At 35.4% G+C, this 24,819-nt stretch overlaps 1 protein-coding gene across 29 annotated transcripts in view; it reads left to right on the top strand.

Annotated features, from left to right (window-relative positions):
* The window catches only part of Pkn (serine/threonine-protein kinase N), a 733,150-nt gene extending 713,501 nt beyond the window's left edge, over window positions 1–19,649 (top strand). For 19 of the 29 annotated variants that reach the window (XM_067091613.1, XM_067091618.1, XM_067091615.1 and 16 more), the window contains 5 exons: window positions 15,088–15,303; window positions 16,040–16,387; window positions 16,628–16,999; window positions 17,132–17,380; window positions 17,537–19,649. In XM_067091613.1, the coding sequence (XP_066947714.1) occupies window positions 15,088–15,303; window positions 16,040–16,387; window positions 16,628–16,999; window positions 17,132–17,380; window positions 17,537–17,680 (1,329 nt within the window). In that variant the 3' untranslated portion in view covers window positions 17,681–19,649. The remainder of the gene's footprint in view (window positions 1–15,087; window positions 15,304–16,039; window positions 16,388–16,627; window positions 17,000–17,131; window positions 17,381–17,536) is intronic. The other 10 variants (XM_067091623.1, XM_067091622.1, XM_067091617.1 and 7 more) reach the window with 2 other exon arrangements.
* The last annotated feature ends 5,170 nt before the right edge of the window (window positions 19,650–24,819 follow it).

Raw genomic sequence — 24,819 nt, 5'->3', positions numbered from 1 at the left:
GAAAAAAGTATACCTTAGTTTTACCAGACCACTGAGCTGATTAACAGCTCTCCTAGGGCTGGCCCGAAGGATTACTTATTTTACGTGGCTAAGAACCAATTGGCTACTTAGGAACGGGACCTACAACTTATTGTGGAATCCGAACCACATTATAGCGAGAAATGAATTTCTATCACCAGAAATAAATTCCTCTAACTCTTCATCAGCCGGCCGGGGAATCGAACTCCGGCCCAGCGAGTTCCAGTCCGCAGCTCTGCCGACTCGCTCAACGAAGAGCTTTGTAGGGACGACATGAAGTCGCACCCGTAGATTTATCTTGCCCTTTTCACTGTCATCTTGCTGCAAGGTTGCGGGTGATAAAGTTTATAATGAGTTGATATTATGTCATATATTCCTAAGAGGATTACATAAATGGCATCAGTTTTTATAAGCAAGGATATAGCTTCATCATTTTACAGTTCTTCGTATTAAATATGTTTCCTTAATTTAGAAATTCGCTGTTACGGGAACTGCGTGTCAGTGCATAATAATGTAAGAGATAGAGACATTCTGCTATGTCGCTTATAAAGGAAAAGTATTTTGCCCTGTGCTTTTATTGGAAGGTATTGAAAAGATTGATCGGTATTTGCATCCAAAACTTTTTTCACTAATTTGACGACGGTTGTGCGCACATGTGTTCTTTATGCGGTAGGAGATATATCGTGACATTCAAAACACGAAACATTTGTAGTTTGTAATTGTTCGTAAAATGAGAGTATTTTTAATATTTACTTATCTTGTCTTAGATTAGTTTTCCAAGTTGTATTGTGAAGAACCTGTTATTATCATAATTGAAATTGTTATCCATAATTCGGCACAAAGGTTTTTAGTAGTTCTAGCATGTGTTTTTGCATGCCAGTCATATTAAGAATACTCGAACATACTAAGATGACTGTGGGAAAATAAATTACTTTTCCAGTATGCACGTACATATTTATCCATTTATTTATTGTGTATATAGCTTACAGTTTAGTATCTAGCTGTTTGTTAGTTATTTATAATCATAAACAATCTAACTAGATCTAACTAGACCACCGAGCTAAAAAATTTTTTAGCGATGTGTAATTATGTAAATGCACATTCTGTCTTGAACTTGGAAGTATTTTCCTCGCAACGTAAAGCAGACGCGCCTGGGATGTTAACAAAAGACCAAAAGAAAAGAACACAAAAGAACGCATGAAAATCGCGTTTGTAAGATATTCTCCGGAAGGAGGATTGGACGCTACTATACTATAACGTAATGTATGTAAGTCGTTATAGTGTATTTGGCTTTCTTCTCTTGACCCAAGTTGTATACCTACCGACCTTCTGGTCATCGCCTACCTATACACATTTAAGAAAGGGTAGCTGGTCAGTTCGATGTCGGAAGCAGCGTCAAACGTACTTCAAGTAATTTGAGTTCCCCGCTCCATTGACATCTGCCTTACATTTTATTTTTTTCATTCCCTTAGGAGTAGATAGTGTGATTGACAAATTCTGCAGACAAGAGCAAAAATGGAACCTGAGCATAATACTAAGTTTCGTTAGGGAAAATGCATTGCAAAGTAAATACACTTTACTAGAAGAAAAAAGTTGCCATCGCTGAATGACACCTGTCTTAATTTATTACTCTAATGATACAGATTAGAACTTGAGAAAGATGGAGCTGAATCGTTTCAGAATAGTTTTTATTATAGTAGAGAGAGAAAGGAGAGGTCTGTCATATTTTTTACATAAGCAATACAGTACCTGGCCTGAAATAAAACTTGAGAAGTTGAAGTAGAGGAAAATTGGTATTTGAATAAGATTTCATGCAAATATATTTAGAACATAATATGCATATGGTGTGTAATGACTTAAAAGAAAAACAGACATATCTCGAATATCATTTGTCGTTTTGTCAAAATAAAGATAGTAGTACTGTCAAGTACTTTGTTCTGGGTAACTACAGGGAGACACGGTAGCGTGTTGATTGTCCTTAGTTTTACAAAATCTCACCTTGAAATGCAGTTCCGCATTTCTCATGAGGTAAAATGCCCTTGAATTAATATTTTGCCAGGTCATCCCTTCCAGATGCCTCGCAGGTCATTGACCAGTTTTATCTGTTTGTTTGTTTAGTTGATAACTTGCTGATGTTTAAAGATAATTTCTTCCTGAACAGATGAATAGATAAGGACCCCATGCTTAAATTTAAGAAATACCGTGCATTTTGTGTATTTCCTTTTTCAAGATAACGAGAGAGATTTGGTTAAATAAAATTACAAATTCTTTGATCATTGAAGTCATGGCAATTTAGTTCATAGGTTAAATTTTGGAGGACCTAGAAGTATTCAAGTTGGCCAGTCACGATCTACTAAGGTTAATTTTTAAGTAGGTACCAACCATATTCCAATATGAAGTTACCAATAGTTTTCGGTTGTTTTAGGCGTGGGATCAGTAAGTCGCTAAACATGAAAATTATGTACATGTTATCTTTTGATTTAATTGGATAACAATACCTAAACGCTTTTTGTTTTAATCGCAGTCAAACTTACTTCACCGTTTTTTAGTTATATGTCAGAAAAGTACACATTAGTTGTATTTATTTTTTTCCATCTGTAATTTACTATGCTCCATACCTTTCACTTTTTTTACATTTTACATAAATATATATATATATATATATATATATATATATATATATATATATATATATATATGTATGTATGTATGTATGTATGTATGTATGTATAATGTAGATATAAACCACAAGGAAAATGAAACACTTCGTATAAATCCTGACTGGTTTTACCTTGAGTTTTTAAAGACATACTTTAAGAAAACTATAGGCGAAACCGGTCCTGATGTACAGTGTTTCTTTTTTTTTGCATGTGCTTATGTACATCGTGCATTAAATGATTTTACATTACATACGTGTGTGTATATACATATATATATATATATATACATATATATATATATATATATATATATATATATATATATATATATATATATATATATATATATACTCAAATATATATATATATATATATATATACACACATATATATACTGTACATACACACACTTCCCTGCTTCCACACCTGGATAATGTTTTTTTTTTTTACCTGTTCCATGTGAATGTGTCCCCCGACGTCAAAAAAAAAAAACCTGATAAAACATTACTTTTGGTAGGTAATATGTTCTTAAAATTTTGTACATACATATAAATTTTTCTAGGGAGAAGGGTAGTTCTTAAACCTTCATGAGTTCCCATTCACATTGGCATAGCACGTGACCATTGGAAAGAGATCCAAAACGATTGTTTGTGTTGTATCTGATATTACGATATATAGGCTTTTACAAATTATTAGGTCGCTATAGGTTAAGTAATTCTGTTATTGGGTGAGACGTTCATTTTTTCCCACGAGTAAAGGCGGCTTGTAAAGTGCTATTTGGTAAATAATAGCTTCGGCAACTTCTGCGTTCGAAGCGTTGCCTTTGCTGTAGTGAAGACTGTTTTGGCTGATTTTTCATTTATCAAAATTAGCGTCTTTTGAAGTAGAAAAGAGAACTTATTTGTAAACATTAAACCAAAGAGATATTACTCATTAGTTCAGCGTTAATGATGTAATGCAATATTAGGGCTGTACTTTTGAGAGAATAAATTTGATTTGCAATGAAGTATGTCAAGGGAACACTTTGTTTGCGAGATCCAGGTTTCTAAGTGGACGTATTGAAAAGATCAGCGTATCAGTGTTCACTGTCGACGTTGGTAGCGGTAGCCGCAAAAACAGGAAGATGGATTCGTATTACTAATTGAACTGTAACTCCAGATTCTGTTGCTCTTTCTGTCTTTCTTTGCTCTTCCAGTTTGCTTATGATAGAGAAGACTTGCCTTCATTTCGTTTCGTCGGTAGTTGGTATTTATTCTCTTTTTTTTTTCCGAAAGATGAATAGGGGTAAACACAGAAGCACAAAACAAAGAAGAGTGGCTGGGATCAATCATTTTTAAGCAGTGTTAAATTGTATATATATATTTTAAGACCCGAAATCTTTTCATGTTTGTCACGACTAGAAATGCCGACTCCCCCCCTTTTTTTTTATTTGAGGTATTAACAGTAGGATTAGATCTTGTCTCTTGGCCACGATTATTTTTACACCTGAGATGTTATATAACCCTTGCTATTTCTTTATATATATATATATATATATATATATATATATATATATATATATATATATTATATATTATATATATATATATTATATATATATTATATATATATATACACATATACATATACACACCCCTACATACACACGCACACACAATCATAAAGTTACAGATGTCGTTTAATATCCAATTCACGCTACTTCGGGAATATCCCCAATGGGGAATTATCACCGATGGTGAATTTTTAAGTGATAAATGGATCGTTACCGTCGGGTCTCAATCCCTCGACACATTACCTTCCAACGACTCCATTTGATGGTCAAACCATTGAGCCACCAAGAGGGGTATAAGTTAATGCTGAATCTGCCATACATTTTTACCCGTCGAGAGCGGGGAAATTGTACTTGGCTCCGGCATTAACCCATGAAACTAGAAATGTCGTTTAATGTACAATTCACACCACTTGGGGAATATCCCTAGTGGGGAATTATCACTGAAGGGGAATTTTTTAAATGATATTAAACGACATTTGTAGCTTCATGATTGTATATAAATCACGATGTGATAAAAATTTCATAAGAGCTGTGTGTTCCAAATGTACCAATGAGCTATCATGGTAGAGTGGGTTAATGCTAAAGCCAAGTACAATTTCCCCGCTCTCGGCATTAACTTGGTGGCTCAGTGGTTTGACCATCGAATGGAGTCGTTGGAAGGTAATAATGTGTCGAGGGATCGAGACCCTGCAGTACTAATCCATTTATCACTTAAAAAATTCCCCTTCAGTGATAATTTCCCATTGGGGATATTCCTGAAGTAGCGTGAATGGGATATTAAATGACATTTGTAGCTTCATGATTGTATATAAATCATGGTGTGATAAAAATAACATAATAAGTGCTGCGTGTTCCAAACATACCAATGAACTATCATGGTGGACGTGGCTTAATGCCGAAGCCAAGTACAATTTCCTTGCTCTTGAGGGGTAAAAATGTATGGCAGATTCGGCATTAACTTATACTTCTCTTGGTGGCTCAATGGTTTGACCGTCGAATGGAGTCGTTTGAAGTTACTGTGTCGAGGGATCGAGACCCAGCGGTACCGATCCATTTATCACTTGAAAAATTCCCTTTCGATGATAATTCCCATTGGGGATATTCCTGAAGTAGTGTGAATTGGATATTAAATGACATTTGTAGCTTCATGATTGTATATAAATCACAGTAAGATAAAAGTTTCCTAATAAGAGCTGTGTGTTCCAAACGTCCCAATGAGCTATCATGGTGGAGATGGGTTAATGCTGAAGCCAAGTACAATGTCCCCGCTCTCGACGGGTAAATAAGTACGGGAGATTCGGCCTTGACTTACACCTCTCTTGGTGGCTCAATGGTTTGACCATCGAATGGAGTCGTTGGAAGGTACTGAGTCGAGAGATCGAGACCCGGCGGTACTGATCCATTTATCACTTAAAAATTCCTCTTCTGTGATAATTCCCCATTGGCGATATTCCCAAAGTAGCGTGAATTGGATATTAAACGACATTTGTAGCTTCATGATTGTATATAAATCATGGTGTGATAAAAATTTCATATATATATATATATGTATATATGTGTGTGTATATATATATATATTTTATATTATATATATATATATATATATATATATATATATATATATATATATATATATATATATATATATATATATATATATGTATGTATGTATATATATATGGGTGTGCTGTGTAGCGTGCAACAGTTTTAACAGAGAAAAAATGGTTGTTTTAATATAGTATTGTTTTAGTACAGAAAAGTTTAAGAGAGAGAGAGAGTCTCTACTGTATTATTAATAGAACAACGGCAGTACTGTATTCTCATAGTCGTATGTTTATGGACAGAACATTTTGAGAAACGGGAGGGGTCTTGATCTTTAAAATTGGTAGTGATGGGCATAGCAGGGAATCGCAGCTCTTTTGTACTTAGCAGGTAATCATAGCCTTCTCCGTCCCTAAGGCATTTTTTATCGCAGCTTCCTCGTGAGAGGAAGGTTCACAAGTCAAGTGGTAGTGCGTAACCCTTTGGCATGCTACCTATCAAGGTGATATGAATTGAAGATCTTGCACGGTTATTTCGGGGTGACCTGTCATGGAACCAAATGCCCCCAGACTCATAACGGCAGTAGTTTTCTGTTGAAACGTTAAAAATTAGTATAGCTAATAATTTGGCCGTCAGTGTGTACGGGGACACTACAAAATAAAAATGAGAACAACCAAAAAAACTAAAGACAGTAGAAGAAAAAAATTTAGTTGACCCAGGAATTCGTTTTGGTAACCAACTTAATGAGTTCTCCTGTCTTGTTTCCCAGTTCTCTATCTCTCTTTAGTGATATATTTGATGATGATCTTTTTGCCGAAAAGAACTTACCCATGAATTGAGATATTCATGAGTAAAAAATGGACTTATTCAGTTTAGGAAATGTGCTAGTTTACAGATAACGCCGTCTGGTTTTTAGCTTTTTGGAACTTATATCTTCATTATTATCTTCTTAAGTAGATACTGATAAAGGGTTAGATGTAACTCTAAAAATTCTCGCTCTCTCTCTAGATACATATTTATATATATGTATATATCTAGAGAAAGAGAGAGAGAGAATTTTTAGAATTACATCTATAAAAGAAATAAAGCAGGAAAAGGAGAGAAGTTGGGTAAAACTCCAAAGGAAGTAATGGTGTAACCCTTTAAAAAGTGGCGGGTTATCTGTGTATCTGAGAATTTCTGTTCCTTGTGTCCTTTTCCTCGATGTCGTGGCCACTCTTCAAATTTCCGAGGGTGATATATGTTTATCTTAGCTGATATCTTTCAAGACAGTGAGAAGGTGTGTGTGACGAAGACTAAACCTTGAGGTGGCGGACATAAGAACTTTTTGAGTAGTTACTAATATTAGTTTTAGAAGCTGTTGCTAGCTTGGTATCTTGTACTGACAAAAAGCATAGCTAAATAGTTCGTGGGTTTTTTTTTTTTATTCAGTTTTTAACTGAAAGATAAATTACACTCATGAACTGAAAAACTTGAAACATCAACCGAGAAAAATCTTGTGAAATTCTTGAACGAATTGTATCATTTGTTGAAGGACAATGAGAGTGCACACGCGTGCACGTACTTGCATTTCTTCTGTTCTGTAATATATCTATCCAGAGATAGATCGCATTATGCTGTTGATAATTATAATTATACTGTATATTTGACTTGTATAACTTTTATCTCGGGAATAACAATGTTATTTAAAATATAATGACTGTGTGGCCACGAGGAAGTGAAGTATTTTAAACAAAACGACGTACAGTGGAACAAAAGATTACAAAGACAACTCAGTTTTACAAACAACTACTAAGAATAAAGGCTATATAACCATTTTTATGTATACAAAAGTCATCACATTCGGATTAAATCTTCAGGTGAGGACAGCTGTTTAGGATAAACTCGGGTAATTGGAGAAAACAAAGCGAAACATCGGGGATTAACCAGGATTGCTGACATTCTTTAGTTTCTCTTTTAAACTCCTTTGAACATCTTTTGTAGAAGAGTATATAGACCTGGGCTTGAGTTAATATCGTTTTCTTTTGTTAGTTGCATTCATGCAGATTCAAGTAAATTTCTGGGCACAGTGCTTTTTATATCATCTTTAATATGGGATCAATCAATCCTGTGTGATTATTCACTTTGGTGCACAATAATGGAATTATTCTTTCAGCAAGTTCTGGGTGAATCTACAGGTACATCGAGTCTTACTTGCCTGGACCAAATAAAGTCATCAATGTCCGTACATGGTATTTTATTAGAAATGTTGCTACTCTGGTGGGGAAAATTTTTATAAGCATTTTTTGAAAGTGTTATATGAAAAGATTGCACTGGGGCCAGACAAGTGGGAATTAAATGTCAGAATAAATCAGTTGTAACAAGCCAAAAAAATATATATATAAATATTATATATATATATATATATATATATATATATATATATATATATATATATATATATATATATATATATATATATATATAATGCTCTTATGTGCACTTAAGTGAAAAAATCTTCATGAATTTGCGTTAATACAGCTTACAGCGGATAAGAATATTAATTTATGCCCAGACCTACGCACCCTTGACTTCGTTCGAAGGAGACATAAGAAAGAAACCAAAAAATGTCAGAAATCGTAGTTAATGGCCTTTGCATCGCCTTGTTTTATTCAAATACCCACGATAATCCTAAACAGCTGTTCCTCACTAGAAGATTTTTAATCCAAATGTAATGACTTCTGTATGCTTTAAAAACTTTGTACACCTCTTTTTTGTTGTTGATTGTAATACTGAGTCGTCTTTGCAATCTTTGTTCCATTGTATGTAGTTTGCTTGAAAATGCCACAAAGCAAAGGCAAAAGAAATTGCAGTCCGTTGTTTATTTTTCCCTCGCGGCCATACACTACTACTGCTTCAGCTCTGTGGGGTGACGTCAGACCTCTGTTGAAAGACGGTTTCCCCCCATATGCTAAGATTCATTAGCTTATATTACATATTGCCGAGGATTGTTGATATTCCTCTGAAAGTTACAGCAGCTTTACCAAAGACAAAATTTCTCTTGTTTCCCCCTTTTACGTTACATATTATAGCTCTCTCTCTCTCTCTCTCTCTCTCTCTCTCTCTCTCTCTCTCTCTCTCTCTCATGCTCAATGGTATATCAAAGCCGTTTTAGCTCGCTCTCCTTCAGTGTACCTTTGCGTACAGACTTTATACAAAGATTATTAATTAATACAAAAAAGAATTATACTATACTCTCAATAATTAATAAAAAGTATACTGTATACAATATTTTTTAGGTAGCACTGTTTTAGCCAATTTTTTCTGAGCATTTATATATGTATAAAATAGGCTATTGTCGCATGTATTGTCTTCGCGAGTTGTGGCTCAAGAGCGTTGTATATAATGTTTGTGGTGTCTGTGTGAGCGGTCGCAGAACTACGTGTACATTATATTCAAGGAGTCAAAATCGATTATAATCTCCCTTGATACACTTTCAAACTGTTGGTAACACTTTTAAAAGCAATAATATTTTTTAAGTTTTTATAATAAGGGTGAATGGCCTTTCCTAAACGTCTTCCACCTACTTGTTATTTACTCATTTCTCTTCACCACGACTGCTTGGTCTTGAAACATTAGGAGACAATTTCATTTTCATTATGGAACATCTTTCACTAGTTAGCCGGTTTTTCATTTGTTTTCGTTTGTTTAAAATACGCTGGTAAGCCAGAGCGTTAGATCTACAGCAGATATAATTTGAGGCGCCATCTTTGTACCTATAGCATCATCTGCCAATCACTCCCTTGACTTTTAAGACTCTTCTGTGTGGGCATTGGATGATTGAATATTTTTTGCTCTCTCTAACTATATCATGATACTATAAAAAATGCAAGTCCTAATTGAATTACTTCAGTTCTAAATGTATTGAAAAGAAAATGCAAGCCCAACTATATTTCCTCTAACACCCAAGGAAAACAATTTGTTATAATTACGATAATATGTCACGCAGTTTTATTCTCGCGTAAAAAATGACACTGGCTTTCATTGAGTTTCATTCACTCGGGGATTTGTCAATAATTGTACAAACAATTTTGCTGGTAACTTTGCAACTTCAAATATTGTACTAGTACATGGTCATCCCACCAAAGAGGACATGTAATTGTTTAAATAACCTTTGGGTGCGGTCAGAAGAAAGTAAAGCATGCATATCTCGTATTTCAACCATACTAGGTTTTACAGAAGGGAGAGGCGACGGAAAACTATCGTAGGCTTTGTATTTGCGAAGCTTTTTTTCACGTAATAAAAGAAGTTACATCATCATTCATGAATGTCCCCCTGTTTAGATATGTGTGGCATCTCTTATGTCTCACTCGGTTTATGGATGACGTGAAGTAAGTAAAGGAGTATCTATTGAACATCCGAGATCCATTGTGTCACCAGTGAATTCGATGATGCTGAAAAATGAGCTACAATTGCGTATATTCAGGATTGTATAACAATTAGTCTTGCCCTTATTTATAGTGTTATTTGATATGTGCTGACACTGATATGAAGCAAGCTTTCACAGGGCCCATATCAGAACAAGGTGAAAAGTGTTGGCGGCTTTTCCAGCTACTTTGGTATTTATGGGCTATCAAAGAAATGGACCGCCATAATGGCCTTCGTGTCTTAGGTAAAGTAAGCGAATATTGAACTGAAGGTCCGTCCTTAATTCATTACAAGGTAAAGCAAGTGAACTTTCTTATTTTTATCAAGATAAAATAATCGAATACGGAGAGTTGGGCGCCTACGTGATCGACCGAATGTTGACGTGCAACAGAATCAATGCATTTTGGGTCGGCATTTTTGCTCCGTGGCCATGTCAAGATAAAGTTGATAAGAAATCCAAGTAAATCGTCGGTAAAGTTACTTGTGTTAAAAATATGTAGGTCGCTGGACGATGGTATTCCGATTGTTGAAGTTTAGCAATGTGGAGTTTATTTGGTAGATGACCACCCGTGAATGTCGGATGCCTTGGCCTTGGTTATCTGTGGTTAGAATTTCGTAGCAGGCCTTTGGGATATAGTATCATAGTATTGGGGGGTCTCTCTCTCTCTCTCTCTCATAGTAGTTTCTCGTATTTCTGACATGTAGATGACAGTTTTCATTTGAAATAAAAATTAATTTAAATTTGTGTTAAAGGCACGCAAGACTTTCGGGATTTCACATTTGTTTTTAATTGAATTAGGGTGTCTGGAACAGAAAAAAACTGAAAACGGCTCTTGGAGAAAGGGAACCAAATAGACTCTCTATCACTCGCTTAGAACCAGCTGTAAAAAAGTGTCTATTTCTATCTTTAAATTCCTTTTTTACATACATTGCGTATGATTAGGGACAAGATGACCTTTTGCCAATACACAGCTATTTATTTGTTTTTGTCTTCTAACCTCACTATTGCTTGAGTCAGATCTTGACTTTCTCGCTTAGTACCTAACTTTTGTGCTGTGTCTTCAGCACACGAAAGAGCTGAATACCAAATGACTAAAAAAAACACAAATTTACATGCATAAGTGTATGGAATCATGTTCGATATGCATACAGTTATCAACGTTTTTGCGTAACATTACTCCCATCCACATCCATCTATCTGATGTAAGACCACGGTATTTTAGTCCTCGTATTTCTGATACAGAACCGTCATTGAGTTTATTCACTGGTAATTTATACGGTTAGAGTCCGTTCATGTGAAAAGGAATTTAATAGCTTCATTTGTGTATGAATAAGACAAGGATAATAAAGATACTCGAGCAGTTTTAGCTTTGTGTTGTCCTATTTTTTTTCCCTCATAAGTCTAGAAGTGCTCTTCCTCTTGATGTCGCGTTTATTACGTTTTTCTAAAGTGTTGCTGAAGAAACATGTCAGGGAAAACGGTGTCGTAGGCTGTTGTTTCTGTTTCAATGCTAACATGCTACCACCGCAGAACCAGTAGTTTACCGGTTTAATCGAGATTTTCCTAATATTTTGGGTCCTGGTACTCCCAAGACCCAATAAGAGGTTGCCCTGGGTACTCCTTGCCAGTGAACTTCAGGATAGGCGGTTCAGATTGCCCTTCTGTCTTGAGGACTGTTTTTTGTAGTTCACAGAATTTATTATTCGTTTATTGCTTCATTGTGACCCGTTGCCGATCATGCCAGGCTCTAAAGATCTGCTGTTGCAAGTTTTGAAGCATTGAACTTTGTATATGTTATTAGCACCATTTCCAAACTAGAGCACCCTTACTTTGTGTATATATATCCGCCGTTTTTTTTAACATCGTTCATATTGGTAACTGTTTGGAGAGTTCTGGAATGTCAATAATTTATCAGGATAACTTGAAAATTATTTCGTGTTCATGGGGAATTTTTTTTTTTGCAAAAAGCATGATTTTCTTTCTTATTTTTTAGTGCATTAAGAGACATCGTATTCCAGTTTATATATGTATTTATATACTGTATATATATATATATAATTTATGTGTGTGTATACACTACACACACACACACACACACACACACACACACATATATATATATATATATATATATATATATATATATATATATATATATATATATATATATATATATATATCTACACTGTCTCTCTCTCTCTCTCTCTCTCTCTCTCTCTCTCTCTCTCTCTCTCTCTCTCTCTCTCTCTCTCTCTCTCTCTCTCTCTCTCTCTCATATTACCAAGGTTCAGGATACTAGTCAAGATTTAGCAAATAGCAATGCCAAGGATTTGGTTATTAGACAATGGGAAAACATAAAACGTAAAGGATGCCTGACGTCATGTTTGTTTCCTAAAAGAACCTAGTCTGTAATGACGTCCTCCAGCATCTTTAGAGGAAGCGTAGACCAGTAGCATTGCAAACCTTGTCGTGAAAGGATGTCACCTGATATAGGAGAAGAAACGATCTTTTGTGTTATTTGATAGTTATTGGGTTTTAAAGCGAGTGTTTCTATGAAAAGACATTCTACAACTGGCGTACCCAAGGAATCGTAGTTATATAGTTTGCTACTCTTAGTTTGCTAGTTAAGTAACAGCACCAGAGATTATTATATAGTGCGCTATTAGTTTGCTAGTGAAGAAACAGCACCAGAGATATATTGTGCATTATTAGTTTCCAAGTGAAGTAACAACACCAGAGATATATAGTGCGCAACTATTAGCTATTGAACAACACCTGAAATGGAAATATTTATCTGTCTTCTTCCGGAGCTAGGGACAAAGGCATTTTAAGGGTTCAGTGAGAAGCATATATCCTTTATCAAATAAGCGATTTGCACTAACATGTATAGTCCTCGTAATGAAGTGAAGAAAAATAATTCGTTATTACATAAAATGTAGCTGATAAAAAATGTTATGAATATATCGAAAAAAATCATATAAAAGTGTTTTTAAATTCAACAAGTCTTATATTATGAAAGTTATATGGTATTTCTGCGGATGTATCAATGGAGTACCGTTGCCAAGAAAAGATCTTTTTCGTGGCCTTAGATTTTCTCCAGTTGATAACAGCAGCTGCTTTCACCATATGCCGCCGGTAATGGTAGGATGATTTGTATGGGGTAATGATATCCAGCATGAATTGCTAGTGATATACGCTTGTTTGCAATTATGCATGTGATCGTAAATAGGAGGGAAAAACTGTACATAATGAGCCTGTGTATGTTTCCTCATTGTCGTAGGATTAGGTAATTACATTTGCTTGCGTAGCATTTCTTCAGGTAAAACATAGTGAAACGGATATCTGCATTTCGTGACCCGCAACATATTGTATTGTATTGCACCCATTAACATTTTTGTGTATTTTCAGTTATTATTGAATGGTTTAAAACTCTCTCTCTCTCTCTCTCTCTCTCTCTCTCTCTCTCTCTCTCTCTCTCTCTCTCTCTCTCTCTCTCTCTCTCTCTCTCATGTTGAAATGCTGTGTGTCATTCGTCGTCGCAGTGCGGGTAGTAGGAGGTGTACTTTTGGAATAACGTGTCAGCTGGTTTTTGAAGTAAGAATGGTAGAACTGCGTCAAAGCACAGCACTTACAGAAGGATTTCGTGAGGGGTAGGTTTAGCATTTAGTGTAGGTTGATCGTTCATCTGACGCAGCATTATCTCAAGAAGTCGTTATCGTCATCACGTTCTAATCATTCAAGAGAGATAACTTCGATCAGGGAAAATGTTTATAAGTCGCGTACTCAGCTCCGAGCGTCAGTTCGTCTCAGACTTTTAGTGCAGAAGCTTAAAAGAGCATTCGAAGACTCGAGTATCGAAACGGTAGCTGGAAATTAGAGCTTTGAAGATAAAGTTGGAAAATGTTTATCTGACAGGTGTGAAGTAAATTCACTTAACGAAAATATAGACTTTATTGGTTGTAAGTAAAGAGAATTATATCAAGCAAGATGGTGACTGCAATTGCTAGTAGGAGTCCACTTCATCCGCGAAGGTCTTCACATACCGACGAAGAACTGGAAAAACAGAGCGTCCTTTCGCTCATTAAAGCTGTCCTCAATATTCAAGGAATCTCAACTCTTAACATCAATATGAGGGCTTTAGTGCATCTTCTCAAAGCTGTCCTAAAGCCAGAAACGTGGCAAAACCTTTTGCAGGTACTTTATATGTTATGCTATTTTGTGAAAAACATATATAAATTTTGCGAGTTTTTTTCACAGTAAGAGAATACTTACTTATATAATTACGAATAAAAATAGCACACTTAGAAAAACCATATGCATACCATAAAAGCATAGTTCACATTGTTTAGATTTAAAAAAAAATACCAGCGCAAATACCTTTCCCTCTCACTTTCATGATAGTCTCTATAATTTTAAAGTTGCATCCTTGCATGTATCTACTGTTTTGTCATCACCACTTATGATTTCTCTTCCAATTTGTTTAATTGAAATGAAATCTTTGGTCAATATCTAGGTTTGCCCACTTGAAAGTTATTTTAATGCAGTTTTGTTTCCATTCTTGCAAAATGTTTGATTTGACTTATTCTTTAATGGGATCTTCCACACACTATGAAGATTCTCTTGCATCATGTTCACTTGGTAGAGGGTCAAAGATCACGACTTCATATTGCGAACACAGGCCTGATTCACTGGTTAATTTTCATCATACAACACAGCAGCAAGATAAGATATTTTAGAAAGATGAGATATTTTAGTCTTGAAGTAGATTATAGAAGAGGGCCTGGGCCTGTATCGCAGATATGATGTCATGAAAAATTCAGCCAAACCTAACGACCTCTTTAGGGTAGGATGTAGCGTAAATTTTCCTTGTTCTTGTGTAGTGACTTGTGTTGTTCTTTGATGTTCAGAATGCGCTGAACGAGTTCAACTTCCTGCACGAGGGTGAGGTGGTTGAGCGCGGCGTGGGCGCCCCTGCGGCCCCCGTTGAGGGCCAGGTCAGTATCGAGGAGGTTGAGGAGGAGGAGGTGGAGGAACTGGCGACCGAGGGGGGTAGTCCCCACTCTTGCTCCCGCACTCGCTCGTCCTCCCCGCCTTCTTATCATGTCCACCTGCCAGACGACCAGGTACACCACTACCACAAGAAGTTCCCCTTTCCCTCCCTCCCTTAGTTAACAGAATATTGTACATTATACTGTAACCCCCTATCATGTTTCACTGGCAGTTTTTATGCTTTTAACAAGTCTTGTGTATATTTACCAAACTTGAGCTGGCGCAGTTTCTCAGTGTGTGGCTATCCAAAAAAATTTATCTTTACTACTCGGGTGGAGTATGATGCTGATGTATAGCCATTCTTCATTTCAGAAACTAACTTATATATCTTATTACACCTCACTCATCCCTGTAATCCTTTTAATGTTTCCACAGTGAGTTATTTTCTAAGATAACCAATTTATCCTGAACTTCTTCAGCCCTTGACACTTCTACACAAGGTAGACATCTAATCCTTGGTTCTTCTGGCATGGTTTTGACATTCCTAGCTCTATAAGTCTTACTTTAATTTTTGCTTAGCTGCTTGTGACTTGATCGTCTTCATTCTTAATATGTAAATATTTTTTCTAATGTTAAATATAAAGCTATCAATGTATCTGTTTGAATCACCTGCTTATTTCTAGCTTTTCTCATGTGATCTGGTCATTGCAACAATAAGAAAGCTCTTTGCATGTGTGTTCCTAATATATGTAATATTAAAATAGTATCTAGTATTATCCTAATTCATGTTCCAAAGTAGTCAGTAAATGGACTGTCATGTCCCAAATATTTATTATTGTACACAAGTTTCACACACAGTTTTGCTTTTAGGTTGGTGGACGAGATGTTGATGAGGTTCGGCCCCGCCGGTTGCCACTGTCACGGTTTGACCGTGACCGGGATTCAGCCTACGAGACTTATCGAAATTCTCAATATGGCTCCATGGGAATGGACCAGTTTCGCCTCATCTCTGTCCTGGGAAGAGGTCATTTTGGCAAGGTTATTTTGGGTCAGTACAAGAACACTGGTGAATATTTTGCCATCAAAGCTCTCAAAAAAGGTGACATCATTGCCAGAGATGAGGTTGAAAGTCTTCTTGCGGAGAAGCGCATCTTTGAGGTGGCCAACTCTGTTAGACATCCTTTCCTCGTCAATCTGTTCTCCTGCTTCCAAACAGAGGTAGTTTGAAAAAAAAAATTGTGAAAATGATGCTTGAAGCTTGAATTAATTTTGTCTAGTCCACCAGTTACTTCCTTTAGAACTTTGGTCAAATTTATGAAATACTATTAAATTAATTTAAACTATTATATATATATATATATATATATATATATATATATATATATAATATATATATATATATAATATATGTATATATATACATATAAATATATTAATTGTCTTTTTTATATTCAACAGAGCCACGTATGCTTCGTAATGGAATATGCTGCAGGTGGTGACCTGATGATGCACATTCATGCAGATGTTTTTGATGAGCCAAGGGCAGTTTTTTATGCTGCTTGTGTGGTTCTAGGTCTGCAATATCTCCATGACAACAAAATCATTTACAGAGATCTCAAATTAGACAACCTTCTCCTTGATACTGAGGGTTATGTAAAAATAGCTGATTTTGGGCTGTGCAAAGAGGGCATGGGATATGGAGACAGAACTGGAACCTTTTGTGGAACACCCGAATTTTTGGCACCTGAAGTACTCACTGAAACATCATACACCAGAGCAGTTGACTGGTGGGGCCTTGGGGTTCTCATATTTGAGATGCTTGTAGGAGAGGTAAGGCTTAGTTCCGCATTAGTAGTACAGTATAAATTTGATAAAAATTTTTAAGCTGCACAACTAAGTCAAGCACACTTAATACATTTTATTTTCATGTATGCATTAAACATGTTTTATTTTCTATTTCAGTCTCCTTTCCCTGGAGATGATGAAGAGGAAGTTTTTGATAGCATCGTAAATGATGAAGTTAGATATCCCAGGTTTTTGTCCATTGAAGCAGTTGCTATTATGAGGAAACTGTTGAGAAAACATCCAGACAGAAGATTAGGAGCAAGTGAAAAAGATGCTGAAGATGTCAAGAAACAGCAGTTCTTCCGTAATGTTGGTTGGGATGACCTCCTACAGCGCAAAGTCAAACCACCATTTGTACCCACCGTGGTAGGTGTCTGGAATGCTTTTTTTGTTTTTTTTTCTGTTTTTTCCAGCTTACATATCATCACAAAACTGCAAAAATATTATATTGATTTTTTATTTAGTCACTTCATTCACACATAAGAGAAGGAATGATATTAAATTTATTCTTTACTATTTCAGACTTCTCCCGAGGATGTTAGTAACTTTGATGAAGAATTTACAACGGAAAAACCTGTTTTGACTCCTCCAAAGGATCCCCGTCACTTGAGTGACAATGATCAAACCCTCTTCAAAGACTTCAATTACATGGCAGATTGGTGCTGAGCATGGCATGATGATGAGGTCAGGAAGGCAATCTCAGTGGAGAGGGCTTCTTCTTCTGAAGGTCCTTTAACTGCCACCAGCCAGGCCATGCACATCTCAGACAAAAGAGGGATCTGATGCCTGGAGCAGCTTCCTTTATGGCAGCAGCAACATTGCCACTACCACCAGCATCTGCAGCTGGTAAGGTGTACATATGAAGAAGACCAGTATCTTTGCTCATTGTATGAGACAGCCTGGTTGCTTTAACAAAGCACGAGTATTCCACTGTAGTGGAACTTGCTTTGGTGTGGTACCATCAAATGTTATAGCTACACTTTCCTGTGGTTACGCAATCATTTGACACAGAGATGGAGTTGCAGGATACTTTGGCGGAACTGTTCTCCTCTTCCTTTGCCTGTCAAAGAAAGTCATCTCACCCTCCCAATGGTTGTACATAGGCCACTATCTTTATAATGACTTGAAGACCTGTCGCTGTAACTAACCTTATTAGTTGTTGCCGACCCAACTCCTGGTACAGTTGAAACCGCCACGCCTCGCTTTTGGCCCAAAATTTACTCGAAGAAGAAATGGATAGAGATCCTGGGCTAAGGAAGTGATGACGGGTGTACTACCCAGCACTGTGATGAATCCTGTGTACACAATGGGAAAATCACTTTTTTCTAATCTTCATTTTTCATTTTGGACTTAAGATGACCTGTATGAGCTTTTGAATTAATGAATGCCCGTCCAAATTCTAAAATCCCTTATTGTGATAACCTGTGGCCTTTCCTGTTAATAACTTCGAAATGCAACTAGCATACACTTATATTTATTGAAAGATGTGATATATATCTATATATATTGTTACATTATACACATCGTTTACTTCATAAAGGTTCCCAGTTCCTCCTCTTGGAATACTCACACCAAACTCAACGTGAAATTTGTTTTCTTAGGGAAACTACTGCAGCCCCTGTAAAGTTATGTCCCATGAAGTTGTGAGCACCGATTGTCTGAGGTAGCGGAACATTAAACTCCCCTATCCTCCTTATCTATAAGTCTCCTCCCTTACCCCACACCTAACCATTCAGTACCATTATTACCAACCCCCAACTTTTTCTTTACTAGAGCTAAGAAACTAAGGGCTCCCATTTCATTAAAGTGGTTCGAAGAAATGTGACTTCACCCATATAAAAGCACATGTACACTTTCTTTCCCCTTATCAAATGCTCAGATAACACTTGTCATAGTGCAGGTCAGTCATCGTATAGCCATGTGTACTTGTGCCTGTGTGTGGATGGTGGTCTCATTCATTTAATCCACTCATTTTTTTCCTTTTTTATATTCAGACTCAGTGATGATTATTGACATTTGTAGGATGCCTAGTGTAAATTATGCAATTACTGATCCTGTAGATTTCTCATATTTTAAATAATGTATTTGTAATTCTATGAATGAAATGTTCGGTCTTGTATAAAGTTATTATAGTGGCTGTTAAAAACAAAAATAAAAAAAAAGCACTGATCTGGTAGCAGACACTTGATGGTGGACATTCATTGTTATTATTTTATTGTTATTATAATGGTATACATTCGCTAAATATTTCGTTGCTGCCAAAATCCCGTTGCCATAACAACTGCATATGTGGAAATTAACTTTTCTTTCTATCTATTAAATGGAAAATTATTCAGACTTCATTGCGTTTGATCTGCTCGAATGACTTTACTAAGAATTTTCCGAATGAATCAGATTTGATTTTTAGTCTGATATTATTACTTTTGCTTTATTAGGATTGTGTATAATATTTAGGACTTGTGTTACATCACCAGTGCTTGTCTCTGTTTATAACTTATTTTTAGGTGTAGATAAATAACCGCACACTGGGCGGGTCAATATGAATTTTAAGTATTGTACAGATGGTTAAGAGAGAGTAGGGTTAACAGTCTGTTTGTAGCTATTATGTCTTAAATAAATTTATACATATATTTTATATGATTGACTTTTAAATTCATCCTCAGTTTTATTCTTTGTTACATTGCTAATTAGGGAAATGACTGACGAACCATAAACAACATCCAATTCTACTTACTATACAGTTACCTGTATCAGGATTAAACTGATCAGTTTTGTCCAAATTTGTGTGAAGCTAATAAATGCAAAAATTCAGAAATTCTATTGAGAAGCAGACAACTCAAAAATACTGCGAATGAAATCTGACTGAACTTAGAGCTGGCTTTTGACACCATATATTTTACTATATAGCATTTTAACTGATAGAGATCAACCTTGCACAAGTCATTTCTTGTCATTATCGCATGTTGATTAATCAGACCCTAGAGTCAAGACTGCGATAACAGGCTACTTGGAGAAAAGTGATTCAGCAATAGTGGACTTCATATCACACGCACAACATATAGCTACTTATTACTGTTAAGTAGCAGAGTATGAAGAGGAAAAATGCATGCAGAAATAAACTTACAAGGCAGGTTGAGGGAATACATAAAACTTTTAATGTAAGGTACCACAAAAATGCAACAAATACTGGCAGAGCAACACCCAAGGAGTGACATTATTATTATATTATTGTCAGCCAAACTGCAACCCTAGTTGGAAATGCATGATGCTACGAGTCCACAGGCTTAGATAAGGAAAGCAGCTAATACGGAGGAAGAAATTCAGAACGAAATATATACAACTCCTGTGAGCATGCACAAGAAAGCATTTCCATCCAGTTAGAACTTCCAAAGTCCCAATGCTTTAATTACAAGACAGATCAATCCTGAACCCACAAAAAAAAGGGTGTTAGAATTAACTGTAAATATAGTACTACATGATGGAAGATATAAAGTTTGGGAAGATCTGAATGCAAAGGATAAGAATTATGAAAAGTTTTGTACAGCATGTACACAGTGGAGTAGCCAAGGGGGCGCCACCCCCCCAATTGACATTAAATACTTGTATTAATTACAATAAAATTCCTCGATAGATAAAAAATAATTTAGATTGCAATATGTTTTCTCTGCAATAACTTCGTTTTATATGTATTCTATATATACATTTATCTATCTGGCTTTTTCATATTTTTTTCTTTGCGATAACTATCTTCATTTTATATATTCTTATCTATCTGGAGTATTCATTTATACATCTGGAGTTTATTCCTGTTTCATGCGAAGTTTTTGACTTTTTGCCCTTATATTTATCAGTACCCTAATCCATAATTTTTTTAGTTTGAATGTCTGTAGTGAATTTCCTAGTTTATTATCCTCTTTTTTTTTTTTTTTAATTCTTGGAGACACGCAGAATAGGCACTTCCAATAAAGATTAAAGACCAAGACAGTAGAAGTTCCCCAAATGGGTGGGTAAGGGGGTGAGCTAAAATATATATATATATGTTACAGTCAACACGCGTAATCAGTCATTACACGTAATGACTGAAATTTCAGTCATCACGCGTAATGCACTTAAGGACATTTGATCCCCCCAGGAGCTAGTACTAAACGGCGAAATACATTTGACCCCCCAGGGACTAGTACGAAACCCGGCGAAACAGTGTAGGTGACTCAGTTTCGCCGTGTTTAGTACTAGCTCCTGGGGATCAAATGTCCCCTAAGTGCATTACGCGTGATGACTGAAATTTCAGTCATTACGCGTAATGACTGATTACGCATGTTGACTAACATTATATATATATATATATATATATATATATATATATATATATATATATATATATATATATATATATATATATATATATATATATATATATATATATATATATATATAATATATACATATGTATAGTCATAAAAATTTGTGCCATATTCAAAATCGTCTTGATTGTTTGGCCCCCTCCAATCAAAATTCCTGGCTACGCCACTGCATGACGTACACTGACCTAACCGAATGATAGTGCCAGATATTGATACTAAGCTCGGGGATAAGAAATTTAACTGGAGTCATGTTTTCATGCAACAATTTACAACGCAAGCCGTAGCTAAATAAAAGAATAAAGCGTTTCCACAGGGTGGACTAATTTCCAAAAACCTTGAAAGCCTTTCTTGGTAAACCAGTTTTTTATGCAAATGAGGAATTGATAGGTAAGTTTCTCAAAAGAGACTTTGCAATGTAGAACGCCACCTAGAATTCTAATGTACTTGCAATTATATTTTTGCTGGGGTTTAACCTCATTCGCCATAATTTGCACTATGCCCTAATTTTAGTTTTATCTGTATTAAGAGCTTCATCAACCAAAGGGCTATACTAGGGAGATAGAACTGATGCAGAGAAAGTAACACCAGTTGTCTTTGCAACAAGCTTGTGTTTAAGGTCAAACCACATTTGTGTATATGATATAAATGGTGATGGGGCAAGGACACGAACCCCAAGGAACACGGTATTAAAATCCTGTGGTCACTGTAGTTCCAGTCAACAATTACTTTTTGTTGTTCTATTACTTAAAAATCCCAAAAGAAAGGTAATACTCAGAAATGCTCCCAAAACTCCCAAGTGTCTGATTATGTAAACATGAGCATCATAATTAACATGGTCAATGGCAACACTAATGACAAGACCAATCAAACAAACTTCATGGCCAAAAGACAGGAATTGCTGTACAACACTGGGCACAGAAAGAAGTGCGTCACAAGCAACCATACCCTTGCTAAAGCCAAACTAACATTATGGAAGAGATAATTACTTCCAGCACAGGTAATTCAAATGTTTTGCCAATTGATGTTTAACAACTTAGATTAATAAAGGAGTTAAAGAAATGGGGTGGTAAACTGCAAAGTAAAAGATACTGGAGTAACATTGCAAATGCAGCCCCTTCTATCTAGCTTTTGGAAAATAACAAACAACTTACGAATTCCGTAGTTGACATTCTCCAAGAAAGATAAAGGAAAAAATACTACCTCATAGTTTTTCTTAAACCAATGTACATAGCATATCCCTATTCTGTACTTGCAGGAGAAAATGGAGAAACCCTCATCTGCAGTGACTGAAGGAAAGTTTTAAGTATCACAATTGTACAATCTTCATTAACTAGCATGACTATCCATTGTACAATATTATAACTAGCATGACTATCCATTTCAAGGAAAAAATTCAAGAGGAAGGAAGACAGGCTAACCATCAATAGTCAATCAATCATGTAAGAGCAGATATGGGTTTTCAAATCCTTCGAATTAATTATCAGTCATTAAGTACGCAACTCATCTGCGTCAATTGCACTAAACTTGAAATTAACTACACAGAGACCAAACACCTCCAGGAATATCCCTAAAGAAAAAACTAAAAAAATAAATCGAAAAAGATAAATAAATAAAAATAAATAAATGAATAAATAAATAAAAATAAAGAAATAAATAAAATAAGTAAATAAAATTAAATTAAAAAGTACATGAAAATAAATAAAAAATAAATAAAATAATCCAAATAAATAAATAAATAAAATTAAATAAAAAAAATAAATGAAAATAAAGAAAAATAAATAAATAAATAAAAACAAATAAATATAAATTAAATATATCAATAAAAATAAATAAATAAATAAAGAACTAGAGAAGACAATTTACTTCCATTGCTATATCAAATAAAAAAAAATAGTAGCAATGAAGAGGAATTTCTCATTTTACTAATACAATATAAGTCTGACAGCAAAATTTAATTTCATACATCCTGAAGTTTTCATTTGAATACACGGCAAATAAATATTGTTTTTATAAGGAAGACAAATTTACCAATTTCATCGGCATTAACAAATGTATAATGACTAAAGATTTCTTTGATCCCAGCCATGAACAGGATATAAAATTTTAAGTTTATGAAGAATACATGCAACAGAAGTTTTCAAAATACATTACGTTGATTGATTAGGAAATTTAGGTCTTGGAGACCTAGCGCCGGAACCCATCAGGATTCAGAGCCGTAATGAAGGTGAAATGTATAAATTAATGATATGATTGATAATGAATAGGTGAATGATGATATACTAGTAAAATTCAGTGTTAAAATAAGAACGTAAAAAATGAAGAATGATATTAGATAGAACCAACAAAAAATAAGCATATATTAAACTTTTATATTCAAAATATATACTTAGTACAAGAATAAATATAATCTTTATTAAATATACTGAAATCGTATCTCATTAAAATAACCAGGTTCTTTCAGATAACTCATAAGGTTATCTACCTCAAAGTCATCATTTAAAATTTCTAAAATAGTCTTCCCAGTTAGTAAGTACTTTGCCCTAAGGCGATTAAATCTAGGACAGTGCACCAGCATGTGCTCAACGGATAGCTGACCACCACAGTGAGCACAAACTGGGGCACTGGCTCCCTCTAAAATATAGTTATGAGTGGAGCGGATATGGCCAATCCTAAGCCGTGTTAGGATGATCTCATATCTTCTGTTACGTTTAAAACCCGAACTCCAAAAACCGATGCTTTTTTCTAATGTTTTTATACTTCCTATTTGTGGATAAAATGGGGGAAGTCCATCTCTGCTGCCATTTTGTACGAATGTATCGTCTGATAACTGGATGCATATCCAAATGTGGCACCTTATTAGTTAAGAAATCACATCGTGCAGCATCCTTTGCTTGACTATCAGCCAGTTCGTTCCCTTCCAGACCAGTGTGCCCAAGAATCCAACAAAACTTTACTGATTTGTGGCGAACAGAAAAATAAAAAAGCCATTCCTAAGCCTTTTGAATTAAGGGATGGGTAGGGTTAAACTTCTTTAGGGCTTCTAAAACACTCCTTGAGTCATTATATATTACTGTGGATTTAAATTTCTTATCAGATGCAAGATTTAAAGCATCAACTATGGCTGTTGCTTTAGCAGTGAATATGGATGAGGAGTCTGATCATTTTTTTATATATGATTCCTCGCACACCACTGCACATCCTACTCCATCTCCCGATTTTGATCCATCAGTATAGATTTCCTGTCATATATATGCCTCTCTTCATGCTCCAAAAACTTGTTTCTGACTTCTTCCGGACGGTCTTTCTTCTTTGTCACTAATACAGACATCTATTTCTGGAATAAACCATGGAGGGATAGCAGGATGTTTCACTTGAAGGATCTTCTGCGTTTTTATACTTTCATCCTTCAGTTCACCCAGCTGTCTGACTTGAAATGGTATTGAA

The sequence above is a fragment of the Macrobrachium rosenbergii genome, chromosome 48 (genome assembly GCF_040412425.1).
Source record: "Macrobrachium rosenbergii isolate ZJJX-2024 chromosome 48, ASM4041242v1, whole genome shotgun sequence".
Lineage (NCBI taxonomy): Eukaryota > Metazoa > Arthropoda > Malacostraca > Decapoda > Palaemonidae > Macrobrachium > Macrobrachium rosenbergii.
This window is presented reverse-complemented; position numbering and strand designations above follow the sequence as displayed.